The following is a 16,869-nucleotide window of genomic DNA, read 5'->3' on the forward strand; positions in this document are numbered from 1 at the left end:
TGTTTTGTCTGTGGAAAGACACTGGGGAAAACGTAAATCATATAATATAGGCTTGATATGTGTCGGGTTATCCTGTTTAATGACACCATCCGCATAAAGTGTGTGTGAGTGTTTATGCATGTGCATTTTGTGAGTGTGTGTGTGTGTGTGTGTGTGAGGCAGGAGGAGGAACTTACAGGAGCTCCAGAGGGGCCAGGTGGTCCTCGAGGACCCATGGGGCCCTGGGGGGGGGAGGGGGGGAGGAGGAGAGAGAGAAAAACAGCGTTAGGAGAACCACAGGTAACCAATCACACCTTCCAGCACACACACAGTTATCCACACAAGAACACAGCAGAAAGAAGTTTGTACACACATGTGACATCTAAGTTTTAAATAGTAAAAAGTGCGAAAAAGATCAAACTGCCTTCCCCTTGAACTCCTCCTCTGCCTGCTACTTTGCCCCCCAGCAGCAAAACACTCAGTACCTCCACCTCTACCTGCCAAACATAAATCCTTAGGAATTCCACAGTGGCATAAGAAACTCTCTCTTCTCCTTGTTCTCTCTCACTATCTCTAATGATCTCTCACTTACTCGCTCACTCTCTCTCTGTCTCTGTCTCTCTCTCTCTCTCTCTCTCTCTCTCTCTCTCTCTCTCTCTCTCTCTCTCTCTCTCTCTCTTCCTATCTCTCTCTCTCTCTCTCTCTTCCTATCTCTCTCTCTCTCTCTCTCGCTCTCGCTCTCTGTATGCCCCCAGTGCAACACCCCCAGTGCAGAGGTCAGACTTAATGCTATTGTTCACTTGTGTGATCTGCTTGAACCCTGTCTGACGTCTATGCCATTTAAATAAACTATTTGAAATAGTTAATCCTTCATGAAAAAAACGACTTTCCTGATACATAGAATGTATGTTGTATATGCCATAGATTCACTTCAGGTAATTCCCCAGATAATCTCCTCAACAGTAGATGAGTCTGAGGGTTAATCCTTGCCTGAGTGAGTCTGATCTGCCCTGAGAAGCCTTTACACTGGAATCACACGTCAAAGCAATTCTCTGCTCTGCTCCACGGGTCATTACTCAGCAAGAGACTTCACATTCTATGGAGGTGATGAGCCAAATCTCTCTCCCCTTCGCACACACACAAAAACACACACACACACTCAGGTGCAGGAAAACCATTACTAGGCAGCAGGAGCCAGTGAACTGTATTGTTAACAAACAATCCTAAAGGAACTATAGACTCCAAGAGGGTTTGTCGTCTTGTAAAGTCCTTCATGGCTGTTGAAAGACCCGTTGATTATGACCAGATTTCTGTGTACACTCGTATCCCCCCTGCAAGCCTTCTAGAACATCGGTCCCAGTGTCCTGGAGCCTTCTAGAACATCAGTCCCAGTGTTCTGATTGGAAGGCAGAGATTCCGGGCGGCAGCCAAGGATAATGTCCCTGTGGAAGGCAGCAGGACAGAGCTGGGCTCTCAGTGAGTGGGCTGAACGTTGTCTTTTCAGCATGGCTCAGAGGAGAAGCACACCGCTCGGGGTTAGATCAATGAGTCTCTATTCCCAGGCTGGGGTTGCGTTTATCTTTGGGGTGGTGTGTGTGCTTGTGTGTGTTGATGTGTGTGTGTGTGTGTGTGTGTGCAAACTGTAAGAGCGTTGTGGGAAGTAGTATGGATGTAGGGGGGTTGTCTCTGCTTAAAATACATCAGAGGAGGCTGTGAACACGCACACACACACACACACACAACCAGCGCTTTGCCTCAAGCTGCTTCTGCCAACACGACCCTGGCCAGCCTGCAGATGAGAGCAGGGCTCAGACAGTCGTCTGCCTGGCTCCAAGACCACAGCTTCAGGCACAGGAGCATACAGAGAGGCGGTAATGGGCCTAAACCCTAGGCTGCCACTGGCTTAGACGGCTGCATTGTGGGCCTCCAAACCAAAATAGCAGCTCTCCGCTCCACCTCTGCCAACCGGTCGTGCCAGCTCGGAGCCGTCGTCAGCAGGCTTGAAGAATAATGAAGACCTGCAGAGTTTCCTCCATCCCCTCCTGTCCCTTGGCCTCTTCCCCCTCTCTCCCTCTCCATGAGGGGGCTGGTTTAGTCCAGCCGGGCTGGAGTCTTGCTGTACCTCCTCCAGACTACTGGGGGCGGTGCTCGATCTGAGCAGGGGTTCCTGTCTCTACTCCAGAGATGAGTAGCCGAGCCTACATCCACGCGATGGAGCGACTACAAACGCCATGACGCCGAGGGCAATGACGGCATCGGGCTATATTTGTCCTATATCCTTTCTGATTGGCTCCCACTGACCCTACAGTGGACGGACACAGAGATAGCTGTGGTTCTGGGAGTCTCTCACCATCGGTCCTTGCATCACGCCCATCTGAGCGCCTCCTGACTTCTCATCGAAGCCTCCAGCCATCTGGGCAGCGAAGTTCTGCAGGAGAGAGATGACAGTTAGACAAACATCAGATGCTTTGCCGACGGCACACCAATACTGATCCTTGAGTTGAGTCAACCAGACCAGACTGAAGGCATGATGACATTCTACTTCAAAATGAGAAACAGAATGTGTCCAGTGCTATCCTGGATGTGATCCATAGAGCACAGTTCAAATAACCTGAGCGCACACACCCTCTCATCAATAGATGTTGGCTCTAGAATGCAAGGATCAGATCAAGATCTAGATACCAGGGCAAGAGGGGAAGGGGGAGAGAGATCAACATAAAGAAGGAAAAAGATAGATGAGACAAATAGACGGACAGACGAACGGACAGACAGACAGAGAGATAGGTGGAGGAAAATGAGAGAGAGAGAGAAAGACAGAGAGACAGAAAGACAGAGAGAGAGAAAGACAGAGAGACAGAAAGACAGAGAGACAGAAAGACAGAAAGACAGAGAGACAGCAAGACAGAGAAAGGGAGAGGTAGACCACAGCCAGGGAAGAGAGGCATGTGAACTTCTCTCATCTCTCTCCCTCTCACAAAGGATCTCCTTGTTTCTCCCTCCCTCCCTCCCTCCCTCCCTCCCTCCCCTCTCTCTTCCTCCCTCAAGTCCTCCTTCCATTCCCTTCCTCCTTTCCTGTCCCGAAGAATGAGAAGCATTCTATCCATCCTCCCGTCTTTCTCTACCTCCGTTTCAAAGCAGACCTTCCCCAGCTCTTTGTGCTCTGATCCTCCCCTCTGAGACATCTCAGCTCTGTTTCCCTTCTCTTTCCCTTCCCACCCTTTCTCCGTTCATCCTCCCTGTTGGAATCAGCCATATCCTCCCACCACCACCCTCCGTGGTGACCCCACCGCCCCCCCTGCTTCTGGGATACTTACTCCACCAAGGCCAGGGGGTCCATTTGGCCCTGGAGGTCCAGGGGGGCCGGGGTTTCCGGGGGTACCAGGTTCCCCATCTCTGCCGCGGGGGCCAGAGCCTCCCTGAAAGAGGGGGGGAGGAGGGGAAGAGAGGGAAAAGGGGATAGAAGACACATTTCAATGGAATTATAGTCTGATATATTACAGTTACAAAATAGAAAAAGGGAAACTTCCATCTCAGCACGCTGAGGTGGGTCATGTGCCTTCAAAAGTGACAATATTTAGAAATACTATGTACTTAATTATTACAGGTGATACAGGTGATTATATGATAATTTTCAACTCAATCATTTTCAATTGATAGAAACAAGTTTTGAATGGCACATGAATTACGACCCCCATCATTTTGTTACACACAAATGATTACAAGTTTCAAGCTTGCCTGAGGTTCAAATGTAATCTATCTAGAACGGCTGTTGATCTTCCATGGACTGACAAAGGCTTCTCAGCTTCTAAGACTCATTTGTTTTAATAGTCACACATAATACTCCATTCCAGAGTGCTGGCACAATATGATGTTGATTCGCTCAATACGAACAATCAATGCACAAGCCTTTGCTCAAACAGATACTGAATAAAATGATTACTGTTCCTGTACACCAGCACTTCATCAGACAAATCCCCTACAGTGCAGTACATTGCACCATAACACACAACAGGAGCGGAATATCAGGAGCCGTCCACATTAAGTTTCAACACATTAAAATAATCCATTTATATTCTAATAAAGCCAACATTGTAATAGGTCCCATAACTGTAAACAGAAGAACCCAGTCCCTGTGTGTTTACATGTGGAGCAGGAAGTGGAGCAGGAAGTGCAGAGACACCTGAGAGGACCACTACCACAGTGCCAACAGATATCATGTCACAGTGTTCAGATCCAACTGAACCCTGTCCAAACATCTCTCATCTGAGTGCCTTGGCAAACACACACACACTTCAGCGAAAGAAGCCTATAATTATTATTTTTTATGGTTAACTATCTGACATCTGTCTTTCTGTTCCCTACCTAAACATTATTTACAGAACGTTTGTTGAAAACACCCCGTAAAGGATTTTATGACAAAGGAAGTTCCACATACCATCGAGTCAATGCCAAAACTTAGACGCTGTCTACAGAATGCCATGACAGAATGCACAGAAGTTCCTGTTATGTAAACAAGGGTCTTATGGAACCTTACCAGTGTGTGGCATTCTGAAATGTAGAAACCTCCACATTTTATTAGACACTCAGATGTTCTGAGGACTGTTTTGAGTCTATCACATAATACATCATTACCCAGTTGACCCAATAAAAGTTTACAACTATCTGGATATGAATGATATGGAAAAAAAACTCAAATTAAAGAGTTTTAAAGGCTGTGTAAAACTAATGTTATTCTTGCTATGTCCATAGTTCTCAGAAATAACAGTATATTCCACTGTCAAGATATGTTGTAACATGTTACAGTCTTTGCAGAAGAAAAATGAGTGTCATGTGATCTACCACGACAGAACAACACTTAACCGAGCCTTGAAGTAAAGAACGGTAAGAATTCACTCTGACCTTATGACCTCTGACCCTACATGACCCTTTTAACCAAACCTGACAGTAGATACAGAAATTCTATATTGGGATATTGAATCACATTATTTGAAAGCATTTGAAAGGTGGAATGGTTCCATACTATTTCAACATTGGAACAAACACAACTATTGGAACAAACTTCAATATCACAGATTCCTCACATTTCTACATATTCACACACGTCTGGTTAAGAGTCAGATATAAAATCACTCATTGCACATGCATTTATAATCACCAAACGCTCAAATATTATGCAGCAGCCAAGCCTGCACAGCCGTTAAACCTAGCCTTCAGCCATATTGACATGCCAGTTGTTGTCACATTAATACAGAGATCAAAGCTTCCACTCAGCAACACTGATCTCCAACACTGATTGGCCGAGTCTTCTCTGACAGCCAGATGTTTACACTGTGGGGCTCCAACATCTGCTTAACAAGCCAGGCCTCCACAGACCACACAGGCCCATGGAAACTACACATGCAGGCAGCCCTGGCATACAGTATGCACCACTTTACTCTCAGGCTCCCCAAGAATACCCCTCCCCCTTTAAAAAGGGGGCCATTTTGCGAAACCTTGCTATAAGCAAGCACACGGCTTATTTTTTTGCAGGGGCACCCGAATCAAATGCCTGCTGAAGACACGTGGAAGGTTTTGGAGTTGTGGCCGTCGTTTTTCCACAGAGAAGGAAGGGATGTGAGGTGTTAAAAAAAATAGGTAGGGGTTTTTATTTCCGCTGACTCACCTTCTCGCCTTTGTCTCCTCGTGCTCCGCGTGATCCTTGCTCTCCTGGGGGGCCCTGAGGAGACAGGGGGGGTCAGCATCTAAACTGACCACTCACCAAAGGACTGTGTGTGAGTGTGTGTGTGTCTGAAGGTCAGTATCGGGGTCAAGTCCATTCCACTTTCAGCAATTCCTCATGAACTCAAAACCTTTTAACCACTTATTTAAAATGACTATGGTTGTAGCTGTGGATGTTTGAGCCATGAAAAGTACTAACATTTTCTGTTTTGAACTTAAAAGCATATAAAAAGGGATCCCAAATCTGGTCACGAAAATGTTGATAATTGACTGTTGTTAGCAGTCCAGGAACCTACCATAGGACCTCCAGGTCCGCGTGGACCCATCACCTGAACAACAAAGAGAAGATGGAGATCAGGATCAACATTGTTGACAGATGTTAGTCCTTAGGAACACCTTTAGATGGTGGTTTGTATATTAGGAGAGAAGAAGGACTGTTGGTCCACATCCTGGAGTGTTTAGATGGTTCACAGTTTCTGAGGATACCCAGGACAGATGAAGATGAAAGACTAATTTGTTTCCCATTGTAGAAAGCTGTACTAATCACTAAATCTCTTCAGACCATGTAGTCCCAAAAACAAACAGGCTCCAAACAATGCCCTCCTATTTCCTGGAGAGGAGGAAAGCTCCCTGGAGAGGAGAGGAGGAGAGAGGAGGGGAGGCCAGGGTAAAGTAGTTCCATGTGTGCTGCAGTGACAAGCAGGTATTCACACACTGTGCTCCTTTCACTTCATCTTACATTTACATTTACATGCCATCTTCTTGCCTTCTTTCATCTTCCCTCCTTTCCTCTCCTTTCCTCTCATCTTCCCTCCTCTCCTCTCCTTTCCTCTCATCTTCCCTCCTCTCCTTTCCTCGCATCTTCCCTCCTCTCCTCTCCTTTCCTGTCATCTTCCCTCCTCTCCTCTCCTTTCCTGTCATCTTCCCTCCTCTCCTCTCCTTTCCTCTCATCTTCCCTCCTCTCCTTTCCTCTCATCTTCCCTCCTCTACTATCCTCTCATCTTCCCTCCTCTCCTTTCCTCTCATCTTTCCTCCTCTCATCTTCTCTCCTTTCCTCTCCTCTTCATCTGTGATACTTATGCGGTCCTGTTGTGTTTGGCTGTGTTCCCTCTATGTGGGCTACTGGGCCTAATGGCCAGAGAAGCCCTCCTGGACTTCTGTTCTGACTCATTATAAAAACCTAGGCTTGCACACTTCCTCTGAACTCCAGCTGTTATGCAAGCCTCAGCAATAATACTGCACACTCATTGTGCCTCGATAAGTAAGCACACAATAGACTCTACTGTAGGTTTCTAGGGTTAAGAAAGCCCATGAATGATTACAGTTACTGTATATACAATGATGGGAAAAGAAACTGTCTGTTGGTGGGTTTGGGAGATTGTTTCGAAAAACACCTGTAACATTGAATGTTTACTTACATCAGTAATATCTCCGGGTTCACCTTTCTGGCCCTAGTCGAACAGACAAATACAAATATTACAACCCAGGAACAGAAAAGCATAATTTAGCATTTCATCCCATGCACTCCTGTAGGTTTTTTGCCATGATCCCAGATGTAACTAACCTCGAGTATGAAGTTTAAGTAGGAAGAATGTAAAATGAGAGTTCAGGCAAAAACCTACAGGGTGCTGTTTGTCCAGGAATAGCTGCTCTGGTGCGACACTACTATCAATTCTCTCAGATCAGAGACAAACATCAACCCACAAAGCACTTCAGCATAGACTAACACTTAGTCTAATCCTCAGTAAGAATAGATTTACACTCTTACAGACACAGACACACAGGCACAGCCTCATGGTCTCAGACGGACAGGAAGAAAGACAGATGGACACACACACCTGCTGGCACACACACAGACACACACACAAACACAAACACACACAGACAAACAGCAAACCCAGCATGGTCTCACCTTAGCTCCAGGTGATCCTGTTGTGCACAACAGTTGTCAAGGGGGGAACAGAAGAAAATATTGTAAGTTAATACCAGACCAGAGCAAACGATCACCACATTTACTGGCCCATCAGTAAACTGTCCACAGTCCCAGCTGCCCACCCCCACACAGCCTGCTCTGAACTACAGACCACCACCACGTCAGAGACAACCCCACACAGCCTGCTCTGAACTACAGACCACCACCACGTCAGAGACAACCCCACAGAGCCCATGAGGACAGGTCAAGTGTCGGTTGGAGCGCCATCTGAAGAGCTCCAAATGTTAGGCCAGGAAACAAGCAGAGGGAGGGGTAGATGAAGACTAGGATGAAGCATGATAGACTGAAGGTATGTGAAGTTATATAATATGTTATGTAACAAGCAGACTTGGACTTTTCCAAGCCAGAATGTGTGATTTAGTGATAGGCCAATTATGTGTCATTGTTCTCCAAACTATACAGTATTCATTTAGATTGGATAATGTAGAAAACAATGACCTTGAAACATATTGTCAAATAATAGGTTTGACATATGGTTGTTATGGTTTGAATTTCAAGCTTTGAATATTGTCTGTTTTGGAAATCTAAGCATTGATAATAAAGCACGTATATCAAATAACATGCAGCCCTTGAAAAGTGACACTTCTGATTTCGGAGATGCATCCCATAATGTGGTTATAAATTGATATTAAAACTAACGCTAGTTCAGGTCAAAAGTAGGCTCCCACTTGGCAGGATAAATGTTCCATTCTCAAATGACATCTTGATAGAATAGCTGTGGGAATGTTAAATGGGTGTCTTGTAAGGAATACAACGATTCTTTAAATGCCTCCACTTTCCATAGCCTGTCACATGTCTCTCTCCTGCCTAATCTACAGAATTCCGCAGAGAGCAGAGAGAGAGATAGATAGGGAGAGAGAGTGACAGACAGACAGACAGACAACAAAGAAAGAGAGAAAGAAAGAGAGAGAGAGAGAGAGAGAGAGAGAGAGAGAGAGAGAGAGAGAGAGAGAGAGAGAGAGAGAGGGCAGAAGGGAGAAAGAGAGAAACTGCTATGAGGGCCATGTCTGTTAAAGTGAGGTATTTCCATAATGATTCCCACATGTGTTCATGAATGATACTGGGAACAGAAGGCATATCCAAACAAGATGGGGCCAAGGTGAACCAGCGATGGAAAATCCCGTTAAGTCAGCATCTCCCTGAAAGGAACACAGAAGTGTCCTCTTTGTCACTCTTGGTTAATCTCTTCGCTTTCATGTCGTTTTTTTTTTAAAGGGGAAAAAACATCTCAATCAAAGGATGACTGAAGGCACATACTGTCTGTAAGGCCACATGAAAAAGGTCTACCCTTTGATATTTCCTGAAGTGAAATGTCGTTTTTCCACCTTTAAAATAAAAAAAATGAACTGCAGAGTAATTTATTTTCATGAGAGGTGTGAGATAATAAATTACGACCGCTGGAAGAGCCTTGGCTGGCAGAGCAGATGGGGCAACACTCTCCGAATGGGATCTCGGGATTAGGGCAGTCTTTGAGTTCCTCGCAGATAATCCCGTCACACAAGACGCTGCCCGTGTCGCACACACAGATGCGACACGGCTCTGGTTTCCAGACGTCCTTGTCGCTATACTTCTGCCCGTCCTGTATACAGCTAAATGCATCCTCTGTGTTGACCAGGCAGAGGCCAGCCAGCCAGCCAGCCAGCCAGACAGACAGACAGACAGACAGACAGACAGACAGACAGACAGACAGACAGACAGACAGACAGACAGACAGACAGACAGACAGACAGACAGACAGACATCATCGGATAACAGGAGGGAGGAGAGAGAGATAACACATCAGATATCTGTACAGTTATCATGAATATGAACCTTCCTGTAGAGAAAGATGAATTGGTCAAATCAAGAGGCAAGACAGTACTATAACATGCCTAACAGATGGAGGTCAAAATGCTGCATTATGAATAAGAGACAAAAAGACAAAAGTACATAATTTAAATATATGAAATGTGCAACTAATCTTTACATCAATACTTTTTGTGTGGACGTTTCTTAAACGAGACTGAGGTTGTGGGACCAATCACAGGGACCAAGACATGTGCCTGCAAGGCAATTCATAAACCGACCACACGGTGGCAACGCGATTTCACGATCTAGCACGAGCTCCACTCAATGACCCCGGTCGCTCGATCTCGCGCAAAGTTCTAATTGACGCCTCTGTCAGCCGCTGGAACTGCTGAAGCACGTGCCGTGCCTATAGTCTTCTCTCTCTAATCTACTTTCATCTTAAGGTAAATATAGGTCTGTTTTAGTATGCTTCAGACTGACGCCCTTAATTATGCTGCAACCAACACACACAGGGTCCACATTTTCCTCTGAGCCAAATGGAGAACACAGTGTACCTATTGTGGCCTACCCAAGTGAGCATAGGCTACTACATTTAAAATGTTTTCAAAGTAAACTCAACTTTTGCCACTCAATCTGCATCCTTATTGGTTTTAATTAGATGGAACTCAAGTAGGCTTGACGTAGAACTCTTACTAAGATCCTTGAACCGTTCAGGTGAGAAAGTCAACGTGTACACCAAGTCAGGAAGCGGGTGGGGGTCGCTAAGGGTTGGACGTGGAAAGAGTAAGTACAGTAGCCAAGCTATATTTACCTTCGAGGCCTGCTCAGGTCTAAGTAACCTAACGGACCTCACCTGCTATGAATGAGTTCTTTCTGGAAGGGGACAGAGCAGGCAATTCACGAACTACTGCTTTATACAAACACGGGGCACCTTTAACTCCCATCTGGAACCAATAGGTTGTTTCAAATGCCAGCCCAAACACGTCACAAGACGGATAATGGACATCTTTCATACACATACCTTAGGGTATATCCGAGTTTTTAATAGTCAATGGTGAATTGGCCTATCTCGTCATTAGGTTTCGGATCGAATGCACCTCTCCGTGAAAATAATATTTAACCCAACTGACGGGGCAAGCAGCTGCCATAAATACTTTTGAGAGCAATCCCATAGATAATTTCTACTTTCTTCGTGTGTTGGCTGTCATTTATATTTGCCCGAGGAAGAAAATGGAGGATGAAAAATTGTTAAGTGAACACAGGTGTGTTTCAGAAATATTGGAGTCCTATCTGGTCTCCAGCTGCATCTGCCACGCAGTACTGGAGTAGGCCTGTGCCTTCTTGAGTCAGATACCCAGTCCTCGCGCCTTGCTTTCTCACTTTATCTCTCACGTGTGGCTTTAGGCCAGTGAGTTGAGCAGGCAAGACTCAGTCCGCTCTCAGTGAGTCGCTGTCCAGTTGCTGTGTGCTGCCCTTTGAGCCTGCTAGTCTGGGGTCAGTCACAGTCTGCTGCTGGCCCCTTTGGGACTTCTTAGCATGTCCCAGAAATATTTCCCCCGGTAGCGCTTAGGAAAAGAAGGACTCGCATTATGTCCAGGGGCCTAGCTTTCAGAGAGGGTAACTTGAGACTATTACGTCTGTTTTTTTTTGTCTTTACGTTTCTCTTTTCACAGCTATTTTTTTTTGTCGAAAACCACCACCAACCAAAATCTGCTTCTCTCTTTTATTTTGCAGACTTTGGTATGCTCTTACGTTTAAAAGAATGTGCCTCGCTGAAATACAATAATAACCCCCCTTTCTGTAATTTCTTTCCAGTGGCCGTCTCGCCAGACAATAATTCTCTTCTCCTCTGACTGTCCCTGCCTGTTGGTAATCTATAAACCAGATGGAAACAGTAAAAATCTAATGGAACATTATTTCTGGCAATGGCTCACTGGTATACCTTCACTCAACTTCCCTCCTCCATACCTTAAATATCCTAAACGATCATTATAATCGATTTCAATATAACTTCCGATTTCCAACTTTCTAAAGTAAACACGCCAAACAATGGGTAAAGGCCAATTATGATTCTGGTCACATTGAACTGGAATGATATTAGGGTCATTTGTATCCCTTGTGATGTGGATATTCGTGTAATAATTCCGAAGTGATTTGGGCATCTTCGTTCCGCTCCAACAAGCCTGGATTCGCCTCGGTGCCCTCTGACAGCGATGGAATGCTAACGCTTTTCACTGAAGGCCCTTGAGCCTGACCACCTTTGGCTGTTTGGTCCTCTCAACGATGTGGATCTGGAGTTAAAAAAAGGAGTCTGTAGAAGCGCTCTCGGAATGTCTCCAAAGTACCCGCAGGTGTCCGGCGCTTTCGACTTTGAGAGAGTAGGTGGGGGAGCAGTATCCACTCGTCAGCACTCGGAAGGCTACAGTACGCTATGTGGCACAGGAGCTACCGTGGGCTACCACTTTACGCACTCACAAAAATAACTGGACTTGAACAATGGGATTAAACCTAAACCAGTCGATCTTTCATTGGAAATGGAAGCCGAAAAATCTCCTTGTGTCTGCCTAGAATACCGCATGGCGCGTCACTTTAAGAAGTGAAGTGTTTGCTTCACTTGACTATTCTATCCACTTTTACGCACACCATTGAAAAAAAACAACAAATAAGATTCACAAGTCACTATTTGTTTACACACTTAAAAATCTATTGTACACAGTGAATAGTGTAGACATTTACTCAGACCTTTGCCACAGCGGTGGTGCACATTTTGTGCGTAACAGTAAACTAACTTAATACCAAATCACAATATATGAGAAAACAATTGACCACAACCTAAAACAAATGCATAATGCTTATGCGACTCAACCGTGTGCACATTCATTTGACAGGTACTGCACAGTCAAGGAGAACGCTTTCCAGTTGCATCTAATGATGTTCATTTACCGTTAATGAAAAATACATCGAATCTTTAAGGAAAATAAACTGGCACTTACGATCGTCTTCCTCTTGACATTTGACAACGGCTAATAGAACGACTTGGGTTGCTACAAGTAGCAGTACAGTCCTCGAATCCACAAAGCTGAACATGTCTAAAGATTAGACATGCAGGGCCTTTGGGGGAGAAAAAGAAGGGAGGAAGGGAGCGGAGGCTTCTCTTAGTATTTTAGTGTGTGTTCCCAGTTACAACCCCGAACCATACATTCAACCTTCCAAAAACGATGGGGAATCCAGTGCAAGACCCCTGCAGAAACTGAGTAGGCTACCGACCGCTTAAGGCCAGGCACTGTAGTTTTATGTCCTTGCTCCCTTCAATCTTTGTATATTCCCAAATAACAGTCCAGCCCCTACCCCCTGTCAAGCTGAAATCTGAGCCCCGTTTCCCTCCCATTCTGTCTCCCAAATTCTATTCTCCGAGACCCCTCCTTCATGTGTGCTACTGAAAAGGGGTACCCAAAAAGCGGAGGAAAAAAAAGTTTTCGCTTCAACTTTACGACCCTCCCCCTCTCGCCGCTAGCTGCACCGTTCAGTCCATTCCTCGGTGCACACAGCAGAGAGCACCGCTAGATTGGAGTTCTCATCTACAGCGTACCATATTCACACGCATTTATCATGATTCAGGCCTAATTACGATGGTTCTTAATGACCTGCAGTGAATGCAAGATAGACATTTATTCATCAATTCATCGGTTTGGATGCTGCTGTGAACGTCTGTCTGACTCCATATGGGATTTAAACAGTAGTTTAATAATAATTCGCATATAATAGCTTAAAATGTAAACACACTGTAGGTGTGCACTGTTCACTGTTTGATTAAACATAGATTATAAAGTAATCGAATCAATGAACGATTCTAATAGCCAATAGTTAGGAAAACAGAATACCTTTTTTTGTTTTCATGCTGTAGCTGAAGCAGGTGACACTGTCAATCAATTATGAATATGATATTCAAATAAGAGAATAATAATGACAATTTTTTTGGTTTGTACAAAATCCTAAAATGCAGGTCAAAACCACATAATGTAATGGCTTAGTTGTGCCATGTTTAACGTTCTCTAATGATGAGGCCCCATGTGATTGGCTGACCCAACCAGGAAGAGCCAGAAGGGCCAATGAGGTTGAATGATTGATGCAGATGCCAGGTTAGCTCACCTGATTTGCCTGCTTGGCTGTCATTCTGCAGTCAGAGATAAGCTGGTCTGGTGTGGGTCTATAAAGCCTGCGCGTGTCGGCTGGTCCAGGGGAGAGGAGGTTGCCCTGGGGATGGGACAGAGGGAAGGAAGACAGGAAGGATCCCATGAAAGCTTTCAAGAAGTGCAACACTGTCGCCAGGGTAACGAGGGTTACAGTAGATAGATGGTGTTCATAGATCACAGTTGTACACTGAAAAATATGCTTTTTGTTTTGCAAGATGGACAGAAGCAAGTCACAGAGATACATGAGATCATCAGGAGTTGTTTACAAGCTCTCCAGAAGAAACAAATTCATGCAATAAAATATAAAAATAAGTAAAATATTTGGGATGCTGCGTCCATCAAATCTTATAAACACTGGCTGATGATGAAGATAGCCAATGTCCTGCTATTTGTCATGTGATCTAGGATCTCAGGCCACCTCCTCCGGATGCAACACGGGTGTTCTAGAATATAGATCACCTTTCTAGAATATGTATGACTGTTCTAAATTGAGATGCCATTCGGTGTAGAGTGAGGTGTTTGGGTAGGGCATAGAAGAACTTGTGGAACATACAGTACAATATCTCATTTGATTTACACTTGGTACATTTATTATGTATGCCCACCTCTGGAGTCATGAGGGCAGTTCTTTGCTGCATTATTTAAAGAATAATTGTAGTTCTCAATCCACACACACACACGCGCAAGCAAAAACACAGAACATTCCTCTTATGAAGTTTAAACTTTGTTTTGAAATTGTTACACTGTAATTTCACAGTCACACTGGTTGACAATTGGAAGCATTATAATGGAATTGAGAATGTAGGTCGAAATAGAACACAATAAAACTGACACAGTAAACTTTAAGAGGGTGAAATAAGGATCAGGAGGAGGCAGACAGTGTTTTTTTCCGGAATCTTGTAATCTTGTGTTCGGTTTGTGTTTGGTTTCACCTCTGATCTCCACAAGCCTCCTCCACAGTTTCAGAAAGCTTCTCCTCGATGTATAACTGCATCAAAAGCCATGCCATACCCAACACACACAGGCACACACACATACACAGGCACACACACACACACACACAGGCACACACACACACCCTTACACACACACAGGCACACACACACACGCACACACACACACACACATACATACACAGGCACACGCACACACACACACACACAGTGAGAGCAACTGGGCTCTCTACCCGGCCCTAATCACACTCATTCAACCTAAAATAGAGCCCAGGGTGAGCTGCGGTAGGCCACCCTAGGACCACGACAAGCTGTGGTCTCCAGCCCTGCCTGTTAGATGTGGCTTCTAGGCACCGCGAGCTAGCAGTCATATGGTAGTGAACAGACTGGCTAGTGTCAATCAGTTAGTTACAGTGACAGACTAGCTAGCATAAATAAACCAGTTAACAGACTAGCGAACATAAATCAGCTAGTTAACAAACTAGCTAGTCTAAATCAGCTAGGTACCAGGACAGCTATCCTAATTCCGTCTACTGTAACCGACTTGTTAGAGCAAACTATCTACCTAACTGGCTAAGCCTTAGCAAAGGGGGATTATTTATTAGCCTGACGTTGTCATACTCATAATTCTGGTCAGAATATGAGTCTGAGAACTCTCCGTTGGGCTTTGACTACGGGGCCTGTTTCAAACGAGCCTGGAAAACAAATGCCTCTTCGCTCAATTGGATAGATCTACAACCAATCAGAGCAACAGAGTATGTGACGTATGTTAAGCGCCGCATAGTTGTTGTCGACAGAACTAAACTGAGAGGCAGCTAAATCTTTACTGACTAAACTGCAAGCAGACTTGAAGTATGCTTGAAGAATGAATACAAACGATTTTTGCCTGTGTTGTAAAATTAATTTAAGGGTAGGGGGAGTACTTGTTCACACGGTCAACCTTTTTGAGCCAAACAATAAAGGGCAATGCATATACGAACAAGTTCTCCGTTTAGGATTACAACTCCACAAAAGAAAAGGAGAAACCACAATACAATGGCCACTGGGTTTTCATTGTGTCCCATCTTCTTCGCGACCATCGGGGCCAGCTGATAAATTAAACTTTTACCGAGTCCCGTAGGAAGGACGGCAAAAACATATTTTACATCGACAAATGCCTTGATTGCGTCTCTCTGTTCCTCTTTCAAAATTAATGCGCTGTCGATGTCTTCTAAAACAGACTCGATGGCAGAATCATAACATCCCAGATCTCCAGCGGTAGCCATGTTTGTTCAAAACTAATTCAACTTAAGCGCTTTTTTGTGTCGTGGGTGATTACGTTACTGTTGATCATCTGTCCATCATCGTATAAAGCCCGCCCTGGCAATTTCATTGGTTCGCCCAGATTCTGGTTTTCTGTAGTTGGTCCCCAATACGAGACCCTCCAGACCCAACTTCCCAACAAAATTGTTTTGGGGTCGGGGAGAAGTTGGGCTGGCAGCCAGGCTAATTATTTATAGGCTCAGAGGGACGATTTTGGGGCCATCCACCACACAGGTTCTACGGAGGCCGTGAACTCTGACCTCTGAACCCTGACTCTTGACCCATCACACTTTATTGGTTACGGTGGCAGCTGCTGGTCTTTCCCCCGAGCGAGCAGACAGCGTCTCTTACACAGCCGACCTCGTCATGGAGGGCTGAGATGTGGAGTGTCTTGGATGACTAAACACAGGAGACCAATTGATCATCTTCTTCTCGTGAGCAGTTAGCTATGTAGGTTGGGTAGCGTAGAAACATGTTTTTAGCACAGAACAGCACAAACAGCTCATTAAATGCTATGTATAGCAGGATTCTCAGTAGCTGTGTCTCTCATCACTGACTATGTTGGCTTATTCTTCAATCCTCTGGCCTTCTGGATCAAAGGCCCTGGCCAACAAACCTAGTGATTAACCATTCGTACTGTGTACACACTGGGGCGGCAGGGAATCAAGCCTACTGGAGCTCCTCATTTTAAACTGGCAGGCGCTTCAGAACCGGCACAACAGAAAGTTCTACTAAAGTGTGACATCTCGGACAAATCCAATTCATACTGTAGATGTTCTTAAAACAAGACTCCTTCATACCAGACTGTGTGTGTTTGTGTTTGAGTGTGTGAGTGTGTGTGTGTGAGTGTGTGTGTGTGTGTGTGTGTGCGGCTGAACGCCCTCTGTGAGGATCCTGGGGCTCTTTGAAGCCCACTTCCTCTGAAATTGAATTGAATTGATGT

General features: G+C 45.0%; 1 protein-coding gene across 2 annotated transcripts in view; it reads right to left on the reverse strand.

The window, feature by feature from the left end:
- col2a1b (collagen, type II, alpha 1b) overlaps window positions 1–12,823 on the reverse strand; it is a 43,120-nt gene extending 30,297 nt beyond the window's left edge. Inside the window, exons 1-9 of one of the 2 annotated variants that reach the window (XM_047024650.1) lie at window positions 12,472–12,823; window positions 9,086–9,292; window positions 7,610–7,626; window positions 7,116–7,148; window positions 5,994–6,026; window positions 5,642–5,695; window positions 3,294–3,395; window positions 2,330–2,407; window positions 177–221 (exon numbers count right to left, since the gene is read on the reverse strand). In XM_047024650.1, coding sequence (XP_046880606.1) covers window positions 177–221; window positions 2,330–2,407; window positions 3,294–3,395; window positions 5,642–5,695; window positions 5,994–6,026; window positions 7,116–7,148; window positions 7,610–7,626; window positions 9,086–9,292; window positions 12,472–12,565 — 663 coding nt within the window. In that variant the 5' untranslated portion in view covers window positions 12,566–12,823. The remainder of the gene's footprint in view (window positions 1–176; window positions 222–2,329; window positions 2,408–3,293; window positions 3,396–5,641; window positions 5,696–5,993; window positions 6,027–7,115; window positions 7,149–7,609; window positions 7,627–9,085; window positions 9,293–12,471) is intronic. The other variant, XM_047024651.1, reaches the window with a different exon arrangement.
- Between the last annotated feature and the right edge of the window lie 4,046 nt (window positions 12,824–16,869).

This window comes from Hypomesus transpacificus, chromosome 9 (genome assembly GCF_021917145.1).
Source record: "Hypomesus transpacificus isolate Combined female chromosome 9, fHypTra1, whole genome shotgun sequence".
In the NCBI taxonomy this organism is placed as follows: Eukaryota; Metazoa; Chordata; class Actinopteri; order Osmeriformes; family Osmeridae; genus Hypomesus; species Hypomesus transpacificus.